The 21086-nt window shown below is 35.6% G+C and overlaps 1 protein-coding gene across 1 annotated transcript in view; it reads left to right on the top strand.

Annotated features, from left to right (window-relative positions):
* The first annotated feature begins 4470 nt into the window (after positions 1-4470).
* LOC137388501 (zinc finger protein 271-like) overlaps positions 4471-21086 on the top strand; it is a 30334-nt gene continuing 13718 nt past the window's right edge. Inside the window, exons 1-6 of the mRNA XM_068074988.1 lie at positions 4471-4596; positions 9637-9746; positions 13152-13204; positions 13574-13677; positions 17283-17475; positions 17934-18080. Coding sequence (XP_067931089.1) covers positions 4471-4596; positions 9637-9746; positions 13152-13204; positions 13574-13677; positions 17283-17475; positions 17934-18080 — 733 coding nt within the window. The remainder of the gene's footprint in view (positions 4597-9636; positions 9747-13151; positions 13205-13573; positions 13678-17282; positions 17476-17933; positions 18081-21086) is intronic.

Raw genomic sequence — 21086 nt, 5'->3', positions numbered from 1 at the left:
TCTTTGACGACCAATTTCTTTTGCAAATTGTTGAGAACCTATGAATCCGTGCAAGTATTATTTATACAACATTGTCAACTACCTTTATCAATTAGGAAAATATAATTGAAAATGGCGTATGAAAAAAAATTAATAGCTTCAACAAATTGAGACTTTTGCTGGAAAGCATTTGCAAGCTATCTGCATAGAAAAAATATCAGCTTGTAAAGAAATTTCTCAGCTTTCATATTTTTCAGCTATGCATATTAAGCAGTTGTTATGCAGTCATGTCCAAGGCTCAAATCGCCCTAGTAATTTCCTCCGTACGCTGGTATTTTCCCCGGCATTAGGCGCTAAGCGCTTCGTAGCCAAAGGGTTAAGAACATGCATTAGATATATATAAACCGGGTAATGTCTGTAGATACCAACACTATACTATTTAAAGATATCAGAATAGTATTCTCATGCTCTAGATTGCTGAACACAGTAAAATAATTTTTATGTATTAACATGATACAAATATAAAACTTGTTAGTCTGTAGGTGGCTTACATCTTCAACCTACCTGCTTCAACATAGAGCTTGATATCCGTTAATGCTTGACCATCTTCCTAACATAAATAAAGACAACTGGTTAAAAACGAAATTCAATGCAAAAATGTTAAAAAGTTGTTAGTTCAGGTTGAGAAAGTTAAACCAAATAAGTGAGGAAGTATGTTAACATATATTTACATACAATATATAGAAATGTGCTAAATCTGCTGGGAATAGTTATTGTTTCACATACCTTTATACTTGCCAATATATCTTCACGGTATGTGGAAGGATTCAAAGACATATCCCCATCTATTCTATTTTTCAGCTCAAAACAATTCAACATATTGTTGCGCATGCTGAAAATATTAATAACATTATAAAAATACAGATTCTTAGAATTATTTTTTAATTAGTTTACAACAAAAATGTGCCGAATATCTAGAAAGTTCCAGATTATTGCATAACCCCTACTAGAAAACACACAGACTTTGCTGAAAAAATATTGCGGTTAACAGTGAAAATTGGCAGAATAGGACTAGGTTTCCTAGTAATAGTTAATGTGTAGATAAATAATCCAACCAGACGTTTCCTACTGATAATTGTTGAAGTCTTGAGACCTCTACGAATGAGAGTATAACACACCTTGATAACATACAGTCCACAGCTAACACAATCTTTCTGTTGCATGGCCGCCATCTCACTATCTGTCCCAGCATAATCAGCAAAACTCTCATCAACAGAAACAAGCTTCCTGCAAATGTTTTTGCAGTTTTTGAGTTTTTGGATTAAACCATTTATGCTAGAATGCAAAGGCAATAAACGGTTGCTTTTTGTAAGATTTACCGACAAACCTAGTGAAGTATTCCATGCTCACCTTTTTTCAATGGTCTGTTGTCCTTTGTAAGAAAGAGAGTCCATTAAATGAATTTTCCTAAGTTTCCTATCTACCAGCTGCAAACACAGTACCATATACAACTTGTATATAAAGCTATGCAAGCTAATGCAAGTTGCATGTTATAGATACACGCAGAGCAAGTATTTTTGTGCCTACAAAACAGTAATCTTATTCAAGTTACATGCTATATAAAAGATGTGCTGTTTTAAACTTTTAAAATAATTATAATAACTATGCACAGCCATCCAACACTAATTGTTCTCAAAAATAATATTTTGACATAGTCTTTTAGTAGAAAAGTGCAGCATAAGAATACTAACCATTAGTAAATAGTGACTTCGCTCAGAATCATGTCTTGGTACTATAACAATGTCAGCAGGCTGGTCTAATGCGTTAGTGAGACTATCATGGATTAGTAGAGCATGAAACTGAAAATAAACATTTGATACACATAAAAAAGTTAACGAATAATACAGTATGGCAAGATCTTTTCTACTGCGTTAAGCGTTGCATAATAAGTTTATAAAATATATATTTTGTTGATGTAACAAAAAATATGATAAAATTAATCCCATGATGAACTTTTACCGCTGATTAAATGAAATAAAGATATTTTGACAGCACCACGTCATATCAACTTTATATCACAACCTCAAAAAGACATACCTTGATCGATTTGACTTGGAAATCACAAGTTTTGTGCCAACATCTACCACCTAAAATAAGTAAAAGAAAATCTAAAACAGTCCAATATTTCGAAGAAAAATTACAATTAGATATTTAACAGACTGCCCTAGAAGACACTGTTGCAACACAAACTTTTATCAAGAACGTAGCTGCTTATAAAACATGTCTATGATTTATTTTTAGCAGCGTAACATTTTATTAAGAGCAGTAAACTTTTTCGGTATTTTTTCAATGTATTATGTTTTATCATTCTTTTATATATATATATACATATATATATATATAGGGCTAATCTGAGAATAGCTGAATGCTTACGGCAATTAAAGCAGCTCAGCTTAGTAAATCCATCACAATATATATATAAATATATATATATAAATATATATATATAAATATATATATATAAATATATATATAAATATATTGTGATGGATTTACTAAGCTGAGCTGCTTTAATTGCCGTAAGCATTCAGCTATTCTCAGATTAGCCCTATAATTAAAAGCCAGCTTCCGTGGAAAGCCCGTTGATTAACACTCAGCCCTTGCTATACAAGCAAAGGTGCTTCAGTGTTAAGACGGGAAAACAAAGAGCACAGAGCTAGCGATACAGAGTACAAACGACTGAAATAAAGACTGAGAGAGCTTGTGTGAATAAAAGCCATTATTCACCAGACCCTTTGTTTGCAACAATTACAGTTGTGCATGAGAGCTATTACTCATTCGGTATAAGACCAACTTGTACGCAGAACCCACTTGCTAGTGGCTAGTCAGCGCTGACTTCCACAACAATATATCTACTATATAAACGGCAATCGTTGTCTGTCTGCGTGTTTGATTGATTGTCCGCCTTATAGAGTACCGTACTTTTCCGACTATTACCCGCTACTAGGTATCTAGGGCGCGTTAACGAGATTCTCCGGTTAGTACACGCCTCTACTATACATAACCTATTCATACACCTGTTTTACACAGAGCACATGAATCTGGTTAGCGCGCCTCTTTACAGCGCCCAACGACATTGGTGCGTTCGGACAGCTAAATTGCGGTCGCGTGAAAAAGCACCGTTCTGAGTTTGGCAGCCTATACAGCTATACAAATGTACTAATCATTAAATAAAATAAATTAATGAATAGTAATTTACATGCGAATAATATTTACTGCCAACATGTACCGAGAAGGTCACACGAACGTTGATTTCTTGCGGTCACGGGAAAACGCAGTTCTCACCCACTACATTTCTACATAAAAAAGGTAGGTATTTCTTAATCAATGTTGTATTGTCTATGAATTGCCACACTTCCACTACATAAACCTTTCACTTGCGTCCGTGTACAAATTTGGCCTACTGTTGGCCTACTGCCAGCCATTTTGCCGATATTGCTTAATATGTATACGATATTTTTTCAATTTCAAACTCCATCTATACTGTTTGTTTTGGTTATATATTTCATTTTGCCAACATGTTAACAAGCACTGCTATACAAAAAATCGTTGTATCTATATTTTGTGCATTTTAATTATCTGTCATGTGTCATCAACATAAGTAGTTATTTAAATGTTTTTTAACTCGGACGCATTTAATGAACTCGCACAAAAAATCTTCGTTTTTAAGTTAGAAATTCTCGAACGAAGATTTTCTAATTAAATTTTAGGCTAATTTTATAGAGAAATCTTTGGACAACGTTGTCACTACTATAAAAGTCTTAAAGACCGTTGGTTATGTTATCAACGAATAATAAAATTCAGTTACTAGCAATTGCTGGGAAAGTCGCAAAAATGTGTCTATGGCGGTCGACCATAGAAAACGCATGAGGGAGTCTACTTCAGTGAAAGGGTTGAAAATGTTGGATTTGCCACTGCTTGTGATAATAAACATGTTCATTTCCTTCCGCAGCTGAGTTACTTTTACTTTTTTTCCAGCTACGAGAACTACAGAAACTACAGAACTTGCACGGGCACTCCGAGCCTGGCGATAGGCAGTGGTGAGAAGAAAGCGAGCAGCGTATATTACAAAAAGCACACCATCTCAATCAATGTTAGAAATGCTTAAAGCAGTACAATGCCTTCCAAAAAGCCTATTGCCCAAACGCAAAAACAGATTGATTCCCGTAGATAGAGATCGAATTTGCGAAGCAGCAGCAAGACGAGCAGAAACTGCAGAGCAAACACAGCTATGCCCACAACGAAATGGAACTGCTGCTGCAGCTGCTAGAAGAGCAGAAACCGCCGAACAAACACGGGTACATCGAGAGCAGGCCGGAATAGATGCTGCAGCCGCTAGAATCGCAGAGACTACTAGACCGACCCCAGCAGTAACTCAAACGGCTCAGAGCAGCCGCTACATCGGCCAAACGAGCAGAAACCTCCGAGCGGATGCAGCGGCGACAAGAACATGATGCACTAGCTACAACAGCTGCTCACCGAGCTGAATTTTTGGAGCGGATAAAACCGCGACAACAGCGAGATGCACTAACTACAGCAGCTGCTACCAGGCGCCGTGTATGGACAGAAAACTTCGCGCTTGACTACATTCATGCAACACAGTATAGGGTTGAATTTTTTTATGGGACGAATGTCCAAAAATGCTCCAGATGTAACGCCTTACGTTGAAAAGGCGAGAGGGCATATATGTAGTTTATATAGTAGATTTTATTGATAATAAATTTTATCAACAACCACATTACTGCTGCACAGTTTGTATATACCATGTCAAAACACAGGCTATAGACGAAGAACTGGTGGAGTCATGATTAGTGTTTCAAGCATGCAGAAGTCTCAATTCCATAAAAGCTGGCGATAGCTAAGCAGTGCAACAGCAAAATCTTTTCTAGAATTTCTTAAAATATGTAAAACTTTTGCATACTGCCAGTTTGAAGAGCGTCAATTTGCCTAGCAATGTCAATTTCATTATCAGTTTTGTGTACAAAATTAGGACAATGCCGATTTGAGTAGTTCGAGACTGATGCATTGTAGACTAGCTGTAAAACACATTGCACATCTCCAATGGGCTCTCCAACTCTTCAACTGTGTTGAATCTTACAGCCTGAAGAATGCGCCAGCAGGAAACTGACAGTAGCTGAAAGATAAGTAAACTATTTGACTTTCCAATTTATATATATATATATATATATATATATATATATACATATACCTTATATTTCTAGTATCTAGAAAAAAATCTAAGCATTTCCAGCCCCAGCAAAACACAAATAACCATTATTTAATGCAAGTAATCATTCTTGATTTTCAAGAAGACGAGTTTGGACTGCCAACGTGCAGCATGTTTGTCATAGACAATACGCCCTTAGTGCGCACTTGCTTTTGGTTTGTCACGGGGACGTGCGTCTTCGTCACATAAAATAATCACGAAGCAACTCAAACGCTACGTGTCAATGTTCTCAGTGGCGACTCCGTTTCACGCTCATCTTTGCAGTTGCGTTACAAGGTAAAAGTTCACATCCATCAGTAAATTCTGGTCGGTATCCCTTCAAGTGGGTCTAGTTCGGCTCGCTCTCACGGGCAGCGAAGTTACGTAGACGCTTATAGGACTCACGCTATTACTAAAAAATAGCTACCGTAATAAATGATCGCCGAACTTTTACGGTTGTTGTATTTCTCCTCTTCACGACTATCGCAGTTAATAGTTATTTAATCCACGATATATACACTTGAATTCTGCTATTATCAACCACTCATTATTCCCTTGCTAGTTCTTGCAACCATTCAATCGGAATAAAAGTATTGTATTTGTAAGTTTTAGCTGAACGAAACATTATTTATACATATTTGTTGGGCTCAAAAATCGGTTTGTTAATATTCTGCCTAATTTGTATGCATAGAAACTGTACCTGGGCTTAATTATTTACAAAAAACAATAGTTTACTATAAGGTGCAATAAACAATACACTCAATGTCACATTTATTTTGTAACTTTTTAAACTTGTAAAGAAACTGAACAAAACACTCTTGTTATCAGATGATGAGGGCTACTCGGCCTGTACCAGTCGGTACGCAGAATATTAACGGTATTAATATTATGCATAAGCTATATGCATAGAAATTGTACCCGGGCTTTATTATTTACAAAAAAACCAGTAGTTTACTATGTTGTGCAGTAAACAATACGCTCAATTCAACATTTATTTATTAAGTTCTTAAACTTGTGAAGAAACTGAATGAAACCCTCATATTATTAGATGATGGGGACTGACTAGGCCCAAGTCAGTCCCACTTTGTTTACTTCTGTCAGTCGAAGCAAGTGGTTGTGCACTGGAAAATACCTGAGTGCTGTATTTTATAGGAGTCAGTTCTTTTCCCATATGATGGACTTGGAAAAAACTTTTTTGCTAGTAGTTGTCTGGTTGCCACACATCATTTTTATGTCAACCGGTGGCAGAGAATAGGTTCTATGGTAGTTGACGACTTTTAGTACTTGTTTGGCATTTTAATTAGTAATCTAACGCCCTACTGATTTTTAGCTGATAAGCCGGAAGTAATTAACCAAACAATGATGAGTAAAAATACAAAAATTAACTTTTTCTCACACCATGAGCAATTTGATAAATAATCTGATCATATCTGTATATCAAAATATAGGAATGTTTTGATCCAGAAGTTACATGCTTCCATCAATGGCAGTTAGTTTTTTAGCCTGTCTCATGTATCGTTCAGCTGAGGCTGTCGTTAATGCTAGTAGTAACATTGAATATTTTAATCTCTACTTGAACTGATTTTTACATATAGTTATCATGGAATGCAGAACCATTTTACCATGAAGTATCACATCTTAACCCGAGTGCTGACCAAGCCGAATCAACCGCCCGTTCGGGCTGATTTTATTTTGACTGAAGCGATCATTTCGGCTGTTACAAAATTGCTCTATAATTTTTCTGATTAGCTCATATTTGTAAGTTTACCTAATAATAGTGAAGGGAACAAAACAAAGATACGTTTTCAGTTGGAGTCGACGTGATAATTTCTGTTTTGCAAATAGAAATTATTTTCAAGAAAAATATCGTAACTGCTACTCTGAATATGGACGAAAATCATTTTAGAAGACGTTTTAAGTTGTTTAGATTATAATAGCAGTGATTTTGAGGCCGACCAGACTAATGATCATCACTTGGAAAGCTTCTTTAAATCAGATGATCAAGAAGATCAAGAAAATTATGCAGCAGTTTTAAATTTTTGTTTAGAACTTTCAACCGAAAACCAAACACTTTTTTCTTTTTGACGTTCAAATTATTTAGTGTTATTATGGCTTGTGTATGTACCTCTCGAGTTAGAAAACTGAGAATTACTTGTGTTGACGACATTATAGCGGATTCAGATTTATGTGATTACGCAGATAATTAAAGTAGCAACACTGACGCTGATGGTGGTGAAAATAACGGTTTTGTAAGAGTAAGGAACATTGTAGAGGATCGTTTTGGAGCACCTGATGTGCAGCATGCAAAATGGGCTCTCATTCAGGCTGCTATGAAGTATTTACTCATAAGCTGTAATCACTTTAATTATTTTTAATTATATTAATATTTTATCAACTAATAATATTAATTTACAGTAATTTTCGGTTTGCGTTCATCTTGTACAGTCTGTACACTTGAATATTATTACAGTACTTTTTGGACTATTAGCTGCTACTTTTTTCTGATGATTTGAGCCATACTGCTTATATAAGGGTGCAGGTATTCTGTGGTTTTTTCTTTCACCGCTATGGCGCAATAATCGGAATCTCCGGTTAATCCGCCTTCAGCGGTAAAAAATTAAACGAAACAATGCCCTACTGTTCCGTTAGGCACTAGGTTAAAAAGCATCAGTTAACACGAAACAGTGCCATCAGGCACTGTTCCGTTTTAAACAACGAAGTTGCTGCCGTGTGATGTTCTTCTGGTGCATTTACACTGGCCGACACCGACTCTTGATTAGGTGCCAATACTCCCACTCGGACAGATTCCTCAGACATTTCACGTATAGGTGCCGACACCGACTCCCCCTTTACATTGCAACGATCAAACGATTTTTGTCGGTGCCAACAGCCAATTACAGCGCTTCGCCGTTCTGACCTTCACCCGACCACGCGAAGACGAGTACACATAAAAATCAACGCCCCTATGTGGAAAATCATATACTAGTACTACACTACTACTACTGCTCCTACTAATACCGCTAGAAGCAACTACTAAATGCCAAGCAATGAATGAATAATGAGGCAATGAAAGTCCGAGCAAAGAACTGTACGTACTATCTTTCGTCCGAGTAATTATAATAAATAAAATGAATAATGAAGAAGATTGAATGGTGAATGTATATTTGTGGTAGTAGTAGTGTGGTGGACGCCGGGCCAACACTTTACACTTCTTGTAATTATATGTTTGTATATATTTTATATGTCTGTAAATATTTTATTATATGGGTTGTCCTTTTTATTGCCTTTTTATTGTTGGCCTTGTTACTCGTTATGCTATCAATTGCCGTTGTTTATGTTGTCATATCAACGCACTAGCGGGCCTTATTATTGGCCATTTAAACATTGTTAGCCGGTGTGCTCACTCGGTCCCGTTAGCCGGAACGGGCAATTTTATTGTATATAAGGGAGCAACGCTCACTTAGTAGACAGAGCAAATGGCCGTACGCTCCCGGCTAGTGAATTTCCTTCGCTAATAAAACATTGAATGAAATCACACGCAATTTATTTCTGTATGACATAATCTAGATCGTGCCAAGAAAGGGCCTGCAAATTCATTTACAGTAGTACAAATAGTAGAACTAGTAGCAGTACTAGTAGTAGTCGTACAACTGGCTATTCACTTTTAATTAATTTAAATTAAAGAGCTAATTTGATTTTTTTGGTACTCTGGCGTTCACATCATTGCTAGCCATGCTGGTTCACTATCAAAAAGAGAACGAGGGAAAGTTTAATGACAGTCTCCTAGCCTCTCATTAAACCTAGCCCTTTCTTTAACTTAGCACTGTCATTAAAGTTTAGGCTCATTTAATCAGAGGCTCCTAGCTTCTGATTGGCTGATGAGTGTCCGATTTGTCGGTGCAACCGGGCACTGCTGGGTTTCTCCGACACCGACTTTCAGATCGGTGCCGACACCGATCTTTCTGTTCACACCTACCGACACCGACTCATCAAATTTGTCTGTGCACGACAAAACCGGTGTCAAAATCGGCCAGTGTAAACGCACCATTAGTCTAGCTGGATTATGTAAAACCACCTTCAAAAGAATGAAACTACCTTTGCGTCCAACTCCTAAAACATAGGAAGAGTTTAACGAAATTGGCTCCCAATGATGTATCGTCAAATATAGTTTATGTAATGAACGTTCACTACGTAGATTATGGTGTACATCGGAACTTCAGTTCTCGAACACAGTTTTTGACCAAAGATATTGAGATTTGTTTGTCTCGGATGTTGACCATAAATTCGGTTCTCAACCAAACCGGAGCATGCACATTTGAATTAAACGTCCGGAACATCTCCGGAAACAGCATCTGTATATGTTTAGTGATGTTGTTATGAGCCGCTTTCAGAAGGTTCTTAAACAAAGGGAGAAGTTTCATGTCATAAGTTCTTTACAAAAAGGAGCCATCTGGGAGACCGTCACCTCTACTGAAGAGCTTCTCTGGGGACAAATCCACCAGTAGAGTTACCCTAAATTGTTTTGGAGGATTCTTTTCCAAAGATGTGAATTAAAAGTGCCATTGCTGTTTCTATTTTCTTTTTCACACGATTTTTGATGTAACTCATCTGTTGAATTTTTATGCTGTTTCATTATCAATTTTTGCGCTTTTTGGTATTGTATCATAACCTTTAATGCTTTCGATGTTTTAAGAGCAAAGCATACGAAATGTTTACTTTTAATTTTGTATTTTTATCATTATAAATAGAAAATATTTTGTTAAAATTGAACATTATCTATATTTCTCCTCTTTTTTTCTTCTTAGTATGCACTATACAGTACAGTTAATGGTGTAAAATGTTAAAAGATACTTTACCGAGATCGTCAAGTCGTCTTGGAATGGAATAAAACTTAGATACATTAGTTCTAATGGAAAAATTTGTATTGGATCTCGAACAACTCGGCTTTCGAACAACCTGGAATGGGTTGTGGTTGAGAACCGAGGTTCCTCTGTAGTTGGATTCTTCACATTGTTAGTTTTCAGAAAATGTATGCATTGTCGAGGTTTAATTGATGACTTGTTAATTTATTGGGGATTAGCCTCTTGCCTCAATTAACCCTGAAATAGACAGTCGTTCGAGAATTTTTATGGTTGGTACTCAGGTTAATAAGCAAATGAGCCTTACTAATATACATGTGTAATGCGAATACTAATTGTGAATGAGTTCTGTTTTCAGTAAGCTAAATTAGTTTGAGCTAAATATCAAGTTTGTTTTGTAGCATCGCAAAAGTGTAGTGAACCGAATATGGTACGTGAGCTGTAAGCTGCTACGTTTGACTTGAAGTTTTCAGTCCATACAGTACTGTACAAAATATTGTTGGTTTTCATTGCGGATCATAAACACTAGGTAGGTATTTGTTACTTTGTGAGCGTGGTAGTGAATTTGAACAATTAAAATACGCTTTTCCATCGTAATATCCTGTTTTTTGGTCGGGCTTGCTGAATTTTACCATTACATTAAAAAACATCTAGGCTCTAGACAACGCATTTGATGACTCATTGAAATAATTGTGGGTTATTCTATAGGGCAGCTGACCAATAAATTAACACTATTGTAATCTTACATATAGAGTGTTTATGCTAAAGCTGGTAGCCGATTTTTTCAGTTATCTTGAATGAAGCTAAATCATTGTCAAGGTTGATAAATGACTGCCTTCACTTTCCTTTTCTGTTATAGTTTCTCATAATATATTTCTTGTAATGATTTGTGGACTTCTAAAACTGAATAGCATTAATGATGTGTAAGCGGGATTTGGTGTTCAAGGTCTGATGTCGCTGTAGGTACCTACCTTGGCGGATGTAATACTCGAATGTTTGCATGCACTGCTAGCGAAATATCTCTATTTCAGAAATTATATTGTGATTGGTTAAATCATAAGAAACTAGGTCTAGCATTCTTTTGTAAATGTTAAGGCACTGCCTTTTACATATTTCATCAAATGTTTGTTCCAGGCTAGTTGTTATTCTAGTTTTGGCCAATTAATAAGCTGTTATGCATTTACATTATTGGTCTGATTGTGGCCCGATCATTGGCCCGATTCGTCTGGAATTTTATAATTCTATTTGAAAGACCGCTTGAAGGAGTGTTTCATTTGAACATGGGCTAACATGACCTTAATAATGTTGTTGACATTCATGTCATTTTTTGTTGAGAATGAGTGAGTTCTCGACAGACAATATGAGTGAAGTTCCAAGAAATTCCCTACATCCAGTTTACATATCATTTACTTAGTGAATAGTGTAGTATAGCAGACCCAACTTTCTACACATTCTGTGTGCCTACTTACGCACCCTATTTTTCCTGCATTTTCTTCCATTAAACACTTGTGCTAGCCAAGGTTTGTGGTAGCCAACACTTTTTTCAACTGAGGTGCTAGTGCGCATTTTTGTCATGAAGGCAAGTTATGGTTTACGATCTTTAATTGTGAAACACTGAATTACCTTACTTAAACATTTAGCTTTTCTTATACAATTTGATCTCTCTGCAATTTCAGCGAAAGGTAGTCGCTATCAGGGGCATCATCGATGTTCACAGCAGTTAATGTTAGAATTTTTATAAAAGATGGTATATTTTAATTAATGTGGGTGCCCTTTTCAGCTGCTGTTGAAGGTGAAGATAAAGATAGAAATTGTGTGACTGTCTGAAATTATCAGTGATTTTAAGCTTCATTAATCAGCCATTCAACAATGGATTTGAATTCTTTTTATTCTTAGTAAAACCTTTTAGTAAAAAAATTCATTACATGTGTATTTGTCTGATATTTAAATGTCTTGTTAACATCTTCGCTAACGTAACTAAGCTGTTTAAAGAAGCAGTAATTATTTTTAAATGCATAAAGATTGTTGAAATATTTGGGAGAGTTAGATTTATAACGCAAAGAATTCCTGCATAGTTACAAATTTACTGCATTCTTTAAAAACATTATCATTTGTAAATACTAAATATATTAATTAAATATCCAAAATTAATTGATGGTTACCTACGTGTAGCCTTTACTTCTTTACGCTAGTCTTTGAGTAACAGAGGCATTACTTCATACAACGTAATTTTTTGAAGGCCAGTGTAAATAAGTTCTCATAGTTGTCATCTCAAAATTCTTCTCAAGTACATTGTTGCAATGTTTTGTCGTGTGACGATGCTATATGCAATTTCAATTATTTCTGGTAATGCTGCTTGTGAAAAAAGCTAATGATGATGTATTTATAAAAATATCAGGATAAAAATGGCATCAATCGAATTGTGAATAAAACTAATTGTGAAAGATATTAGCACTGAAGCAGATACAGAAGACGCTCCTTTAACGTAAACTTCTATCGTATTTTTCATTTATATTAAAGAATTTATGTAAAGTTTTGGCTTTGTGTTACGTAAGAAATCGTATTTAACGTAAAATATTAAGTCGGTGTAAGTTCTCAAATTAAATTTGAATAACCAGATTCCCACAGCTTAAAAAATATTTTTTCTCTTGTCGCACTTTGGAGAGAAAATGATGTATGGAGGCATCTATATTGCATGCACTAGTGCGCTCCCAGCTGCTAGAGCTCATGGCACGCTAGACTACTCTAGTGTGCCATAAGAGATTGTCAGGTTTGCTGATGAATCAAGAGAATAAGTGGCTAAATTATTATTTACAAGGACTTGAAGGCGGAACTTTGATAATGCGGGTGTTAGAGTGTAGGTCAACCAATCTGAGTGTCAGTGAATTGGAATCTTGTTGAAATCGATTCTTTTTCTTAATCTCTAACCTTGGATTTACGAAAATGTTTGGACGCACTGTCACCCTGTTAACATAGTAACTATATATACTTTTGTTTGACTTTATTTTTGGCATAAACCGTATTTTTTATTTTTTTTTCAACTGTAGATGTTCCGGTTTAGAAGAGAATGTGAAAGGTGAATTTATATGGACATTGGAAGGTATGTGCTCCCCTTGACTTAACATAAAATTATTGTAATCATGATCCCCTTAAGGATGTTGACAATGAATAAATTGACTCATGATCAAAATAAAAGTTTTCGATAATTTTAGCCATCTGTATTATAAAGAATAATGAAAATGTAACTTTTACGTTATATGTATTTTGTTTCATTAGGCGTTTTTAGCCTTTACATAATTCATAACACTGATAAACTTATTTTAAGTATCTCCACATTTGCTCCTAATTGCGCCAAGTCTACAACTCTTCAACAAACAAATTCAACTTGTATTTACAGGCATTTAGGTGTTTTCATTCTTCATGGTGAAGTTTTATGTTCAAATTGTCATGCCTATTTCTGTGTAATTAGACAGAAAGCAAGTACAACGATTCCAACCACCAGCCAATAACCTCCAGATGAAAATGACCGCAGCTGTCGAAAACCTTGACAAGGTATTAGAGACGGATATAATGGTATGTATGGATGAAGTTATAGACTATGACAACTTACCTTAGCTTATGAAGTAGTTATATTTCAGTCAAAACAACGATGGTTTACGAGTAGCCACACCGTTATAGCAGATGTATGATTGGCTGCAGGATTTTATTTGTGTTTTCTGACTCACGGTTAAATCCATATTTTTTGTAAAATGCAGTAAAATTGAACCTTGAGATACAAGTATAATGCTCGACATCATATATTGGGAGAGCATTATACTTGAGTAACTTCCAATTCCAATTAGCAAAATCAACTTCTATGTTAAGGTACATCATGCGCATGTGCACTCACACACATGTGTGCACACACACACGCCCATACCCAAGTGCACATACACAAGTGTGTGTATGGGCGCATGTGTATGGGTGTGTATGGCCATGTATGGGCCTTTTTTATTCACTTTTGTCTAGATTTCCATATCCCGTATGGTTGGATCCTTTTTCACACTAGCCAAAAATTTCATCTGATTCAACTCACACATGCCCGAGGAATAATGTGCTAAGGAAGGAACTTAAGTTTAGTATAACGAAGAAACTTTCTGGAGTGATTCTCCAATAGTGCTGGAATACATATCCAATGATGTCAGAAAATTATGTCTGTTGCCAACAGGGTAAGGGAAATTAGGAAGACAACTGAACCCAAATAATGGAATTATGCTCCGGCAGAATTCAATCGAGCAATCCAGCAGACATAGCTTCTCTTGGAATAAGGTGCTAAAAAATCATTGATAATGACATGTGGTGGAATGGGCCTTCTTTCTTCAGAGACCCCCTTGTGCTAGATTTCATTAAGAAAAGTGGGGTCAACGCAACGATTAATGAATGTGACCCAGAAGCGCGAAAAAAGGGATTAGTTACCAGGGCTTTTTTCAACACGCAAAGCATAACGAGAAAGTTTACTCGACTCAGTAGTTGGAAGAAACTAGTGTATAGCATTGCTGAAAAGCTTTGTCAAACAGAAACAGTGGATGTGCAAAGAGTTGAAGACCAATGATTTGAAAAAAGCATAAGTAATTGTCTTAAAGATGGCACAAGCAGAGAGTTATCCGATGACGGAGAAGGAGAAGTCTCTCATCAAACTCAACCCTAAGACAGACCCTAACATTGGAATTTACACCTTTGGGCCTTATTACAGGAAGGACAAGCGCACAGAGCTGAAAAGATGGGGACTTATGATAACCTGTCTCTACTCTTGAGCAGTTCATATAGAGGTCTTAGACAACATGAGCGCAGACATCTTAACACAAGTCTTGAGATGCTTTATGGCCTTAAGAGGGCCCGTTCAAGCAATATATTGTGACAATGGAACTAATTTTGTTGGATCAAAGAATGAGATTGAAAAGCAACTAGAAATAACCAGTAAAGAAACTAAGCAATACTTTAGAGAACCGCATTCATTTCAAATTCAACTCACCTGAGGCAAGTCATCAAGGAGGGGCCATGGAAAGAATGATTCGTTCAGTTAGAGCAGTACTTAATGCAATGACCTTCAAGCTGAAAACAAACTAGACACCAAAACCCTAAGAATTTTTTTCTTATGAAGCAAGGAATTTCATCAACAGTAGACCCATGACCGCCACATCAACAAGCGATCCCAAGGATCATGTGCTTACACTTAATCATAGCTTGACCATGAAAAGTCAATCATTACTGGCACCATTACCTAAAAACTTCACCGAAGATGATTTTTATAGCAGCAAACGGTGGAAGATAGCCCAAGCAGCAGCAGAGGATTTCTGGAAAACATGGAAATCTGAATATCTAAACGGTATAACAATTCGTCAGAAATGGACAAGGACGAAACCAAATTTAAAAGGAGATAAGGCCATTGTCAAAGACAACCAGGCAGCTAGAAATGATTGGAAGCTAGGTAGACTGACCGAAACTATTGCAGGCTCATACGGCTTGGTGCGCAACCTAAAAATCTAAATAGGGAACTGGTTTCTTAATAAAAAAGGGTTACCCATGCGCCCACTAACTTTTCTGCAGAGGTCACTACACAGTGTAGTAGTTTTGCTGAGTATTTAGATTAGCAACTATATATCATGTAGGATTATTCATTATCAATAGTTTAGTGTGAATTAATCCACAATTGATAAATCAGAAACAAGCAACAAAACTACGCATTACAATAAATTTAAGAAATTTAAATGGGAGTGTGGGAAAAGTTGATTAAATTAACATTCCTGGAGTTGGTGCTTAGTCAAATTGGCCTAATACGTGATGACCAGTGATAGTTTCCGGCGTTAAGTCAAAGGCTAAGATTTTTCTTAACTCATAGCGTGACGTTTTTCCAACTTCTGTAGAAGGCAGCCAGATTTGAATCATTACTCTTAATTATTAAGTTGTCAATTGCTGAGGGATTTTTTTATTAGAGATTACATGTTAGTTGCATCTACTGGTTAGTTGCATATACTGTTTTATTTTATTATACCATGTTATATTGTTTCTTGTCACATTTCATTTGATGTTCAGTACTTTTACTTGCTATCATACTATAACTGTTCATATTATATTGCATTCATAATTATTGTGCTTAGCAAGTTGGTATAAAAATGGTACTGAAACATTATTTCAGGTTTCATGGTAAAATTAAGATTGTGAACCGCACACTTAACCAGTGAAGTCTTCTCTCTTAAAATCTTGAGTTATTTCAATATTTAGAGTTTCCAACAAACTCTACAGTACCTCTCCTTGCAACCACCTGACATCATCTCACCTGCAAGTCTTTTCTTCACCCCATTTGCGCCTTTCCTACGCTGACACTTCCCCCGACACCTCACATCACCTGCGCTTTCACACCGGCTTAAGAGTACAAACATTAATACTCTGAATGAATCACCTTTATCTATACTCGCTGATAAATAATTTTAAGAAATTTCCATTTTTGACAACATAGTCATGTTGTATAGCGTAAACTTGCCTGAACAGCTTTTGTAAGAAATGTTGCTTATCCTTCCAAACTGCTAATATTGTACTTTTACTTATTAATCGCCTGGCTGCATCAATTCTCACAACTGCCTTCATCATGGGCATCAATGTAGGCCCCACAGTCCCAATCATATGACAAAGATTGTGTAACAAATACATCAAAAATTTTATAATTTCACTAATTTTAAACTGAGAAATAATAGTATTTCATTGACTAGCCAATTATAGAATAATAAAGATAATGAGATAGAGGGTCCGCTGGTAGTCTGTCCATCATAACATTTTCATGGCTTTGAGTTCAAAATTTCTGATCCACATCCGAAACGAACAAATTTGTTCAAATTATTCAATTGTTCAAATCTGTTTTGTGTTCAAACACTGACTTGTCCAAAAACAGAAATTCAATGTATACTTTTGTGTTTCTCCGGTTTATTTCCATTAATATTCTCACGTTTACTGACATCACTGGCACCCGAAGAAATTTGGAGCATTGTATGTTGGAATCGATTTCAAGCGCATTGGTAAATACTTGCTGGTTCTTTCTGTATGTTGGAAGTTTTGTATCTCAAAGCCATCATAATTAGATGTCTGATTGTATACCCTCTGGTTAACAAAGTGCAAAGCCATTAGTGAGTGTTTGACCATTTTAGATTGATGATGACTTTGATTCCCTTGCAACATTGAACATTGACATAGAGCCTGAAGCGGATGAAGATTTTGATATCAATGACTTTGATTGTCATTCTGATGTTGTATCAGATAAGAGTGATGAGGGCTTCAAGCCACCTGAAAGGGGCGAGAAAAGAGAAACTTCATCAAAACGTAATGCCAAGTTAAGAAGTTGTGAGTCTCACAGAGTTTCTATGATAGTTTTTTCCATAATTTGAAATTTGCGTGTTTAAAATGTATTTTATCGGCTGGTCAAATCAATTCATTTATACGAACTTGATAACAATTATGGGAGTCTTCATCTAAATTATTTTAATTATTCCGACCTCTCATGTACTGAAATGTTGCTTTCAAGCTGCGAGCTGTTGATAAATTGCTAATATTTCTATAATATTATATATTATAAAAGGCTATGTTATAAAAGGCTATTCAGCAGCTATATGAGTAACTAGCTCAAATGCAAGAAATTTTGGATGTTTGGATTGTTTACTGAAACAATATCATGATTGAAGTGACTCACAGTTTTAAACCAGTTATTGACAATTTAAATTACTCATCAGTATTGTTGGAATGTTGACATATGTATTATAGTAGCCGAGGTTGTGACATATGCGAGGCTTGTGTTTTTTTAGGTGACAAGGTTTCTCGAGTTCCATTTACACCCCGGAACAAGATTAAGATGATTGTAACGAAAAAGAAAATATTGCCAAGAAGAAAGTGTGTCTCAGCCGATTACAATTACACAGAGGTGGATATCGAAGCAGATGACGCACACATGTGTATGTAACTTTGTGATGTAATATGAATGTTAATGTTTGTAAACATGGCCAATTTCTGTTTATAGTCGAAGTTTTTTCCAGTGATACTCCCTGTAAACTCATGGGTGCTTTCTGTCCAATGTTATGTCATGTCTGTCAAGGCTAAGCTAAACTTCCTTATAAATTTTAGCGTAACACTTACATGCACTACTTTGCATCTTTACTTGGAAATAGCTTTACCAAGCTTATTCTTGCAGTAGGCCCTCTTACAACGTAAATAATCCATTCAAAAAAAACTATTACGTTATATGGATTGTAGTCATAAAAACAGTAATGTACATGTAAACTGTCTAATCCGTTCCAATATCTTTCCAAATTCACCCCTTTGGCCATACAAAAATAAAAAAAACTAGATTTAACTTTTTTATTTGTTGGCTATACCATAACTTCAGTATTATTAGTTTGCATCGACAACTTTTCTACTTTTTTTGATCAAACTCATTGGTTTTATAGATCATGATTGCAGCAATTTCAAAATTATAGGGAACGCACATCTTCGACGTTCATTCACAAAGATTGGCTCATTTTTTCTAAACGGCAAAATTTATTGCACAAAGTAAAGCTAATAATGAATATTTTACCCCTCAACATCAAAGCAAAATGGCAAAATGGCAAAATATTATTACTATAAAAAAGCAGTACTACGTGTTTGACTTCTATCTGTATCCAAGTTGCATATACGATAGATATAACGCTTATATACATGTCGTCTCTTTTTTGCAAGTGCGGCGAGATAGATTAGCATTCAAATCATATTTGAGAACTCGCCCAACTTGAAACTTTAAACTATGATCATATGGAATTTTTTACATAGTACAAAGCAAAAACTTCACATAAATTATTTACGTCATAGGAGGTATAGGTTATAAAAATTGTCCTTGAAAATTGATATATCACTCTAGAAGTACCAAGTGTCAATGTGGCACAAATTTTTATTCGATAGTAACCTGTTAGGATACAAACTGAATATCTTTTTAGTGATATTATTAAAAATTTTGAATTAAAACTGACAAGTTCTATGAAACATCTAATAGAACATTTGATAATAACAATACTGAGATGATAATAGGATGTTGGGGTAATCTGCGCTCATAAAATTTCCAATAATTGCCAACATGACTATGAAATAAATACACAGTTTCCCTAACATGTAAGCTCTTTCTCAGAACTTTTCTTAAACTTCCTTTAAATGTATTAAAAATGCAATAAGTAAACAAGAAAGTCTTAAAAGTTAATTTTATCGAAAAGTTTAGCTGATCACAATAGGTGCAACAGCACACATTAAATGCCGTGCTACACATACAGACGAAATCCTTTGTCACTGTATACTAGAGGTGCTTGCTGCGGCTACACAAAAACACAGCTAAATGTTGCAGTTTGATGACAAAAAGATTGACCAATGATAATAGCCCTCAGTTGAATGAAAACCGTGACGCCTTGTTGTGATTTTAAGGACCATTATCGAAATATTTTGAGCATATGAGTTATGTAACTTTGTAATGTAGATTCTGTTTTTCTCTTGAAATACTAAGAGTGAATTATCAATAATATTTTTTGTATATAATTGAAAAAATGGTCTTGTTTAGTGTTGTCTGGATGAGTTTCACAAGAATTCTGGGAGTCTTTATAATCCTATAAATATTGTCAATATCTCGAGTAGGGTTGATGTCATTAAGTTTTGCTACCTTCAAAGGTTTTGCAAAACCTTCCATCAAGTTCTCGCCACTTTTAAATCGAATTCTGTTCCGCTCTATAGCTTTAGCTCGGTTGAGATGTTCATTAGCTTCAACACACATCAGCAAATTATTATGCGTAGTTGATTGTTGCATTACTGTTTTAGCTGATTCGAGTTTACTAACTTTAGTTTTTACATCGTTGATCTCTTCTTCAAAATTTTCTAGCGACAATTCATAATCAGCTTGCTTGTTCTCAATCAAGTCTAAACGTCTGTTTATTTTGGCGATATCAGCTGAGTTAGTTATAGATCAATAGAAGGAAGAGTAATATGGTCTCAAGAGTCTGAAGCAGATTCTCGGCGTTTTGGTACCGTAATGATCAGAAATGTATTAGAAGACTTACTAATCTCAGGGGAGTTTCACGGTTAACACCAATTACGCCCACCCCCCCCCCCCCAGTTTCAGTCCTGTGCTTGCATTCTTTCTTTTGTGTTCTGTAATTGGTAAATTTTATACTGTATTCTATAAACACGTAAGTAGGGTATATATCAGAGGTGGAGTATGTGTATATTGTATTGGTATGCAGAAATATAAGCTCTTTGCTGGCAAATGCTTAATCCTCATGATCTCTCAAAAACACTTGTGTACTGCTCAACTGCTCAACTGCTAATGTAATTGTTAATCATGACAACCTAAGTATAAGCTGATAAAAGCTGCTCTAGTGTTTCTAATTTTCTGTCGAAGGCAGCATGCTTTTGAACAGCAGAGACCTTATTTGGCACGAAATACAAATTATTACTCCAACTAGCGTGTTGTGAAGCTTCAATTTGCTCCAAAGCTTTAAGCGATAAGCATAAACTTCTACTTACTTTTTTACTACCCACAGCAAGTTACTGATATTACAAGTTTTGGCTTATTGCTACCGCTTATTGCTTAGTTGGAAAGGGCATAATCTTTGTCATTACTCTATCCATCAAGAGACTCATCAGAAGCTACTATAACTACAATTTGCAAATAAGTCTCAAAGGTAGCAATAAACTCAGCATGGGTGGTCAGCACATTCGCCATTGTTCAAAGTAGCCTGCAGAATGTTTCCTTACATTTTTTAATGCACAGATATGATAGGCCAACTTATTAAGTTTTCACTAATCAGAAATCTTTTCTACTAAGCCTGCCGCACCATGCGATGCCAGACCTCACTAGGTTTTAGTACATGATAGGTTAAAAATAATGTTGAGTTTATCAAAGGCCAAGTTTATGAAAAACAAGCATTATTCATTGTTGTGTTTCT

Source organism: Watersipora subatra, chromosome 2 (assembly GCF_963576615.1).
Source record: "Watersipora subatra chromosome 2, tzWatSuba1.1, whole genome shotgun sequence".
NCBI lineage: Eukaryota > Metazoa > Bryozoa > Gymnolaemata > Cheilostomatida > Watersiporidae > Watersipora > Watersipora subatra.
Note: the sequence above shows the minus strand (reverse complement) of the source record. Positions and strands in the feature narration are given on the sequence as shown.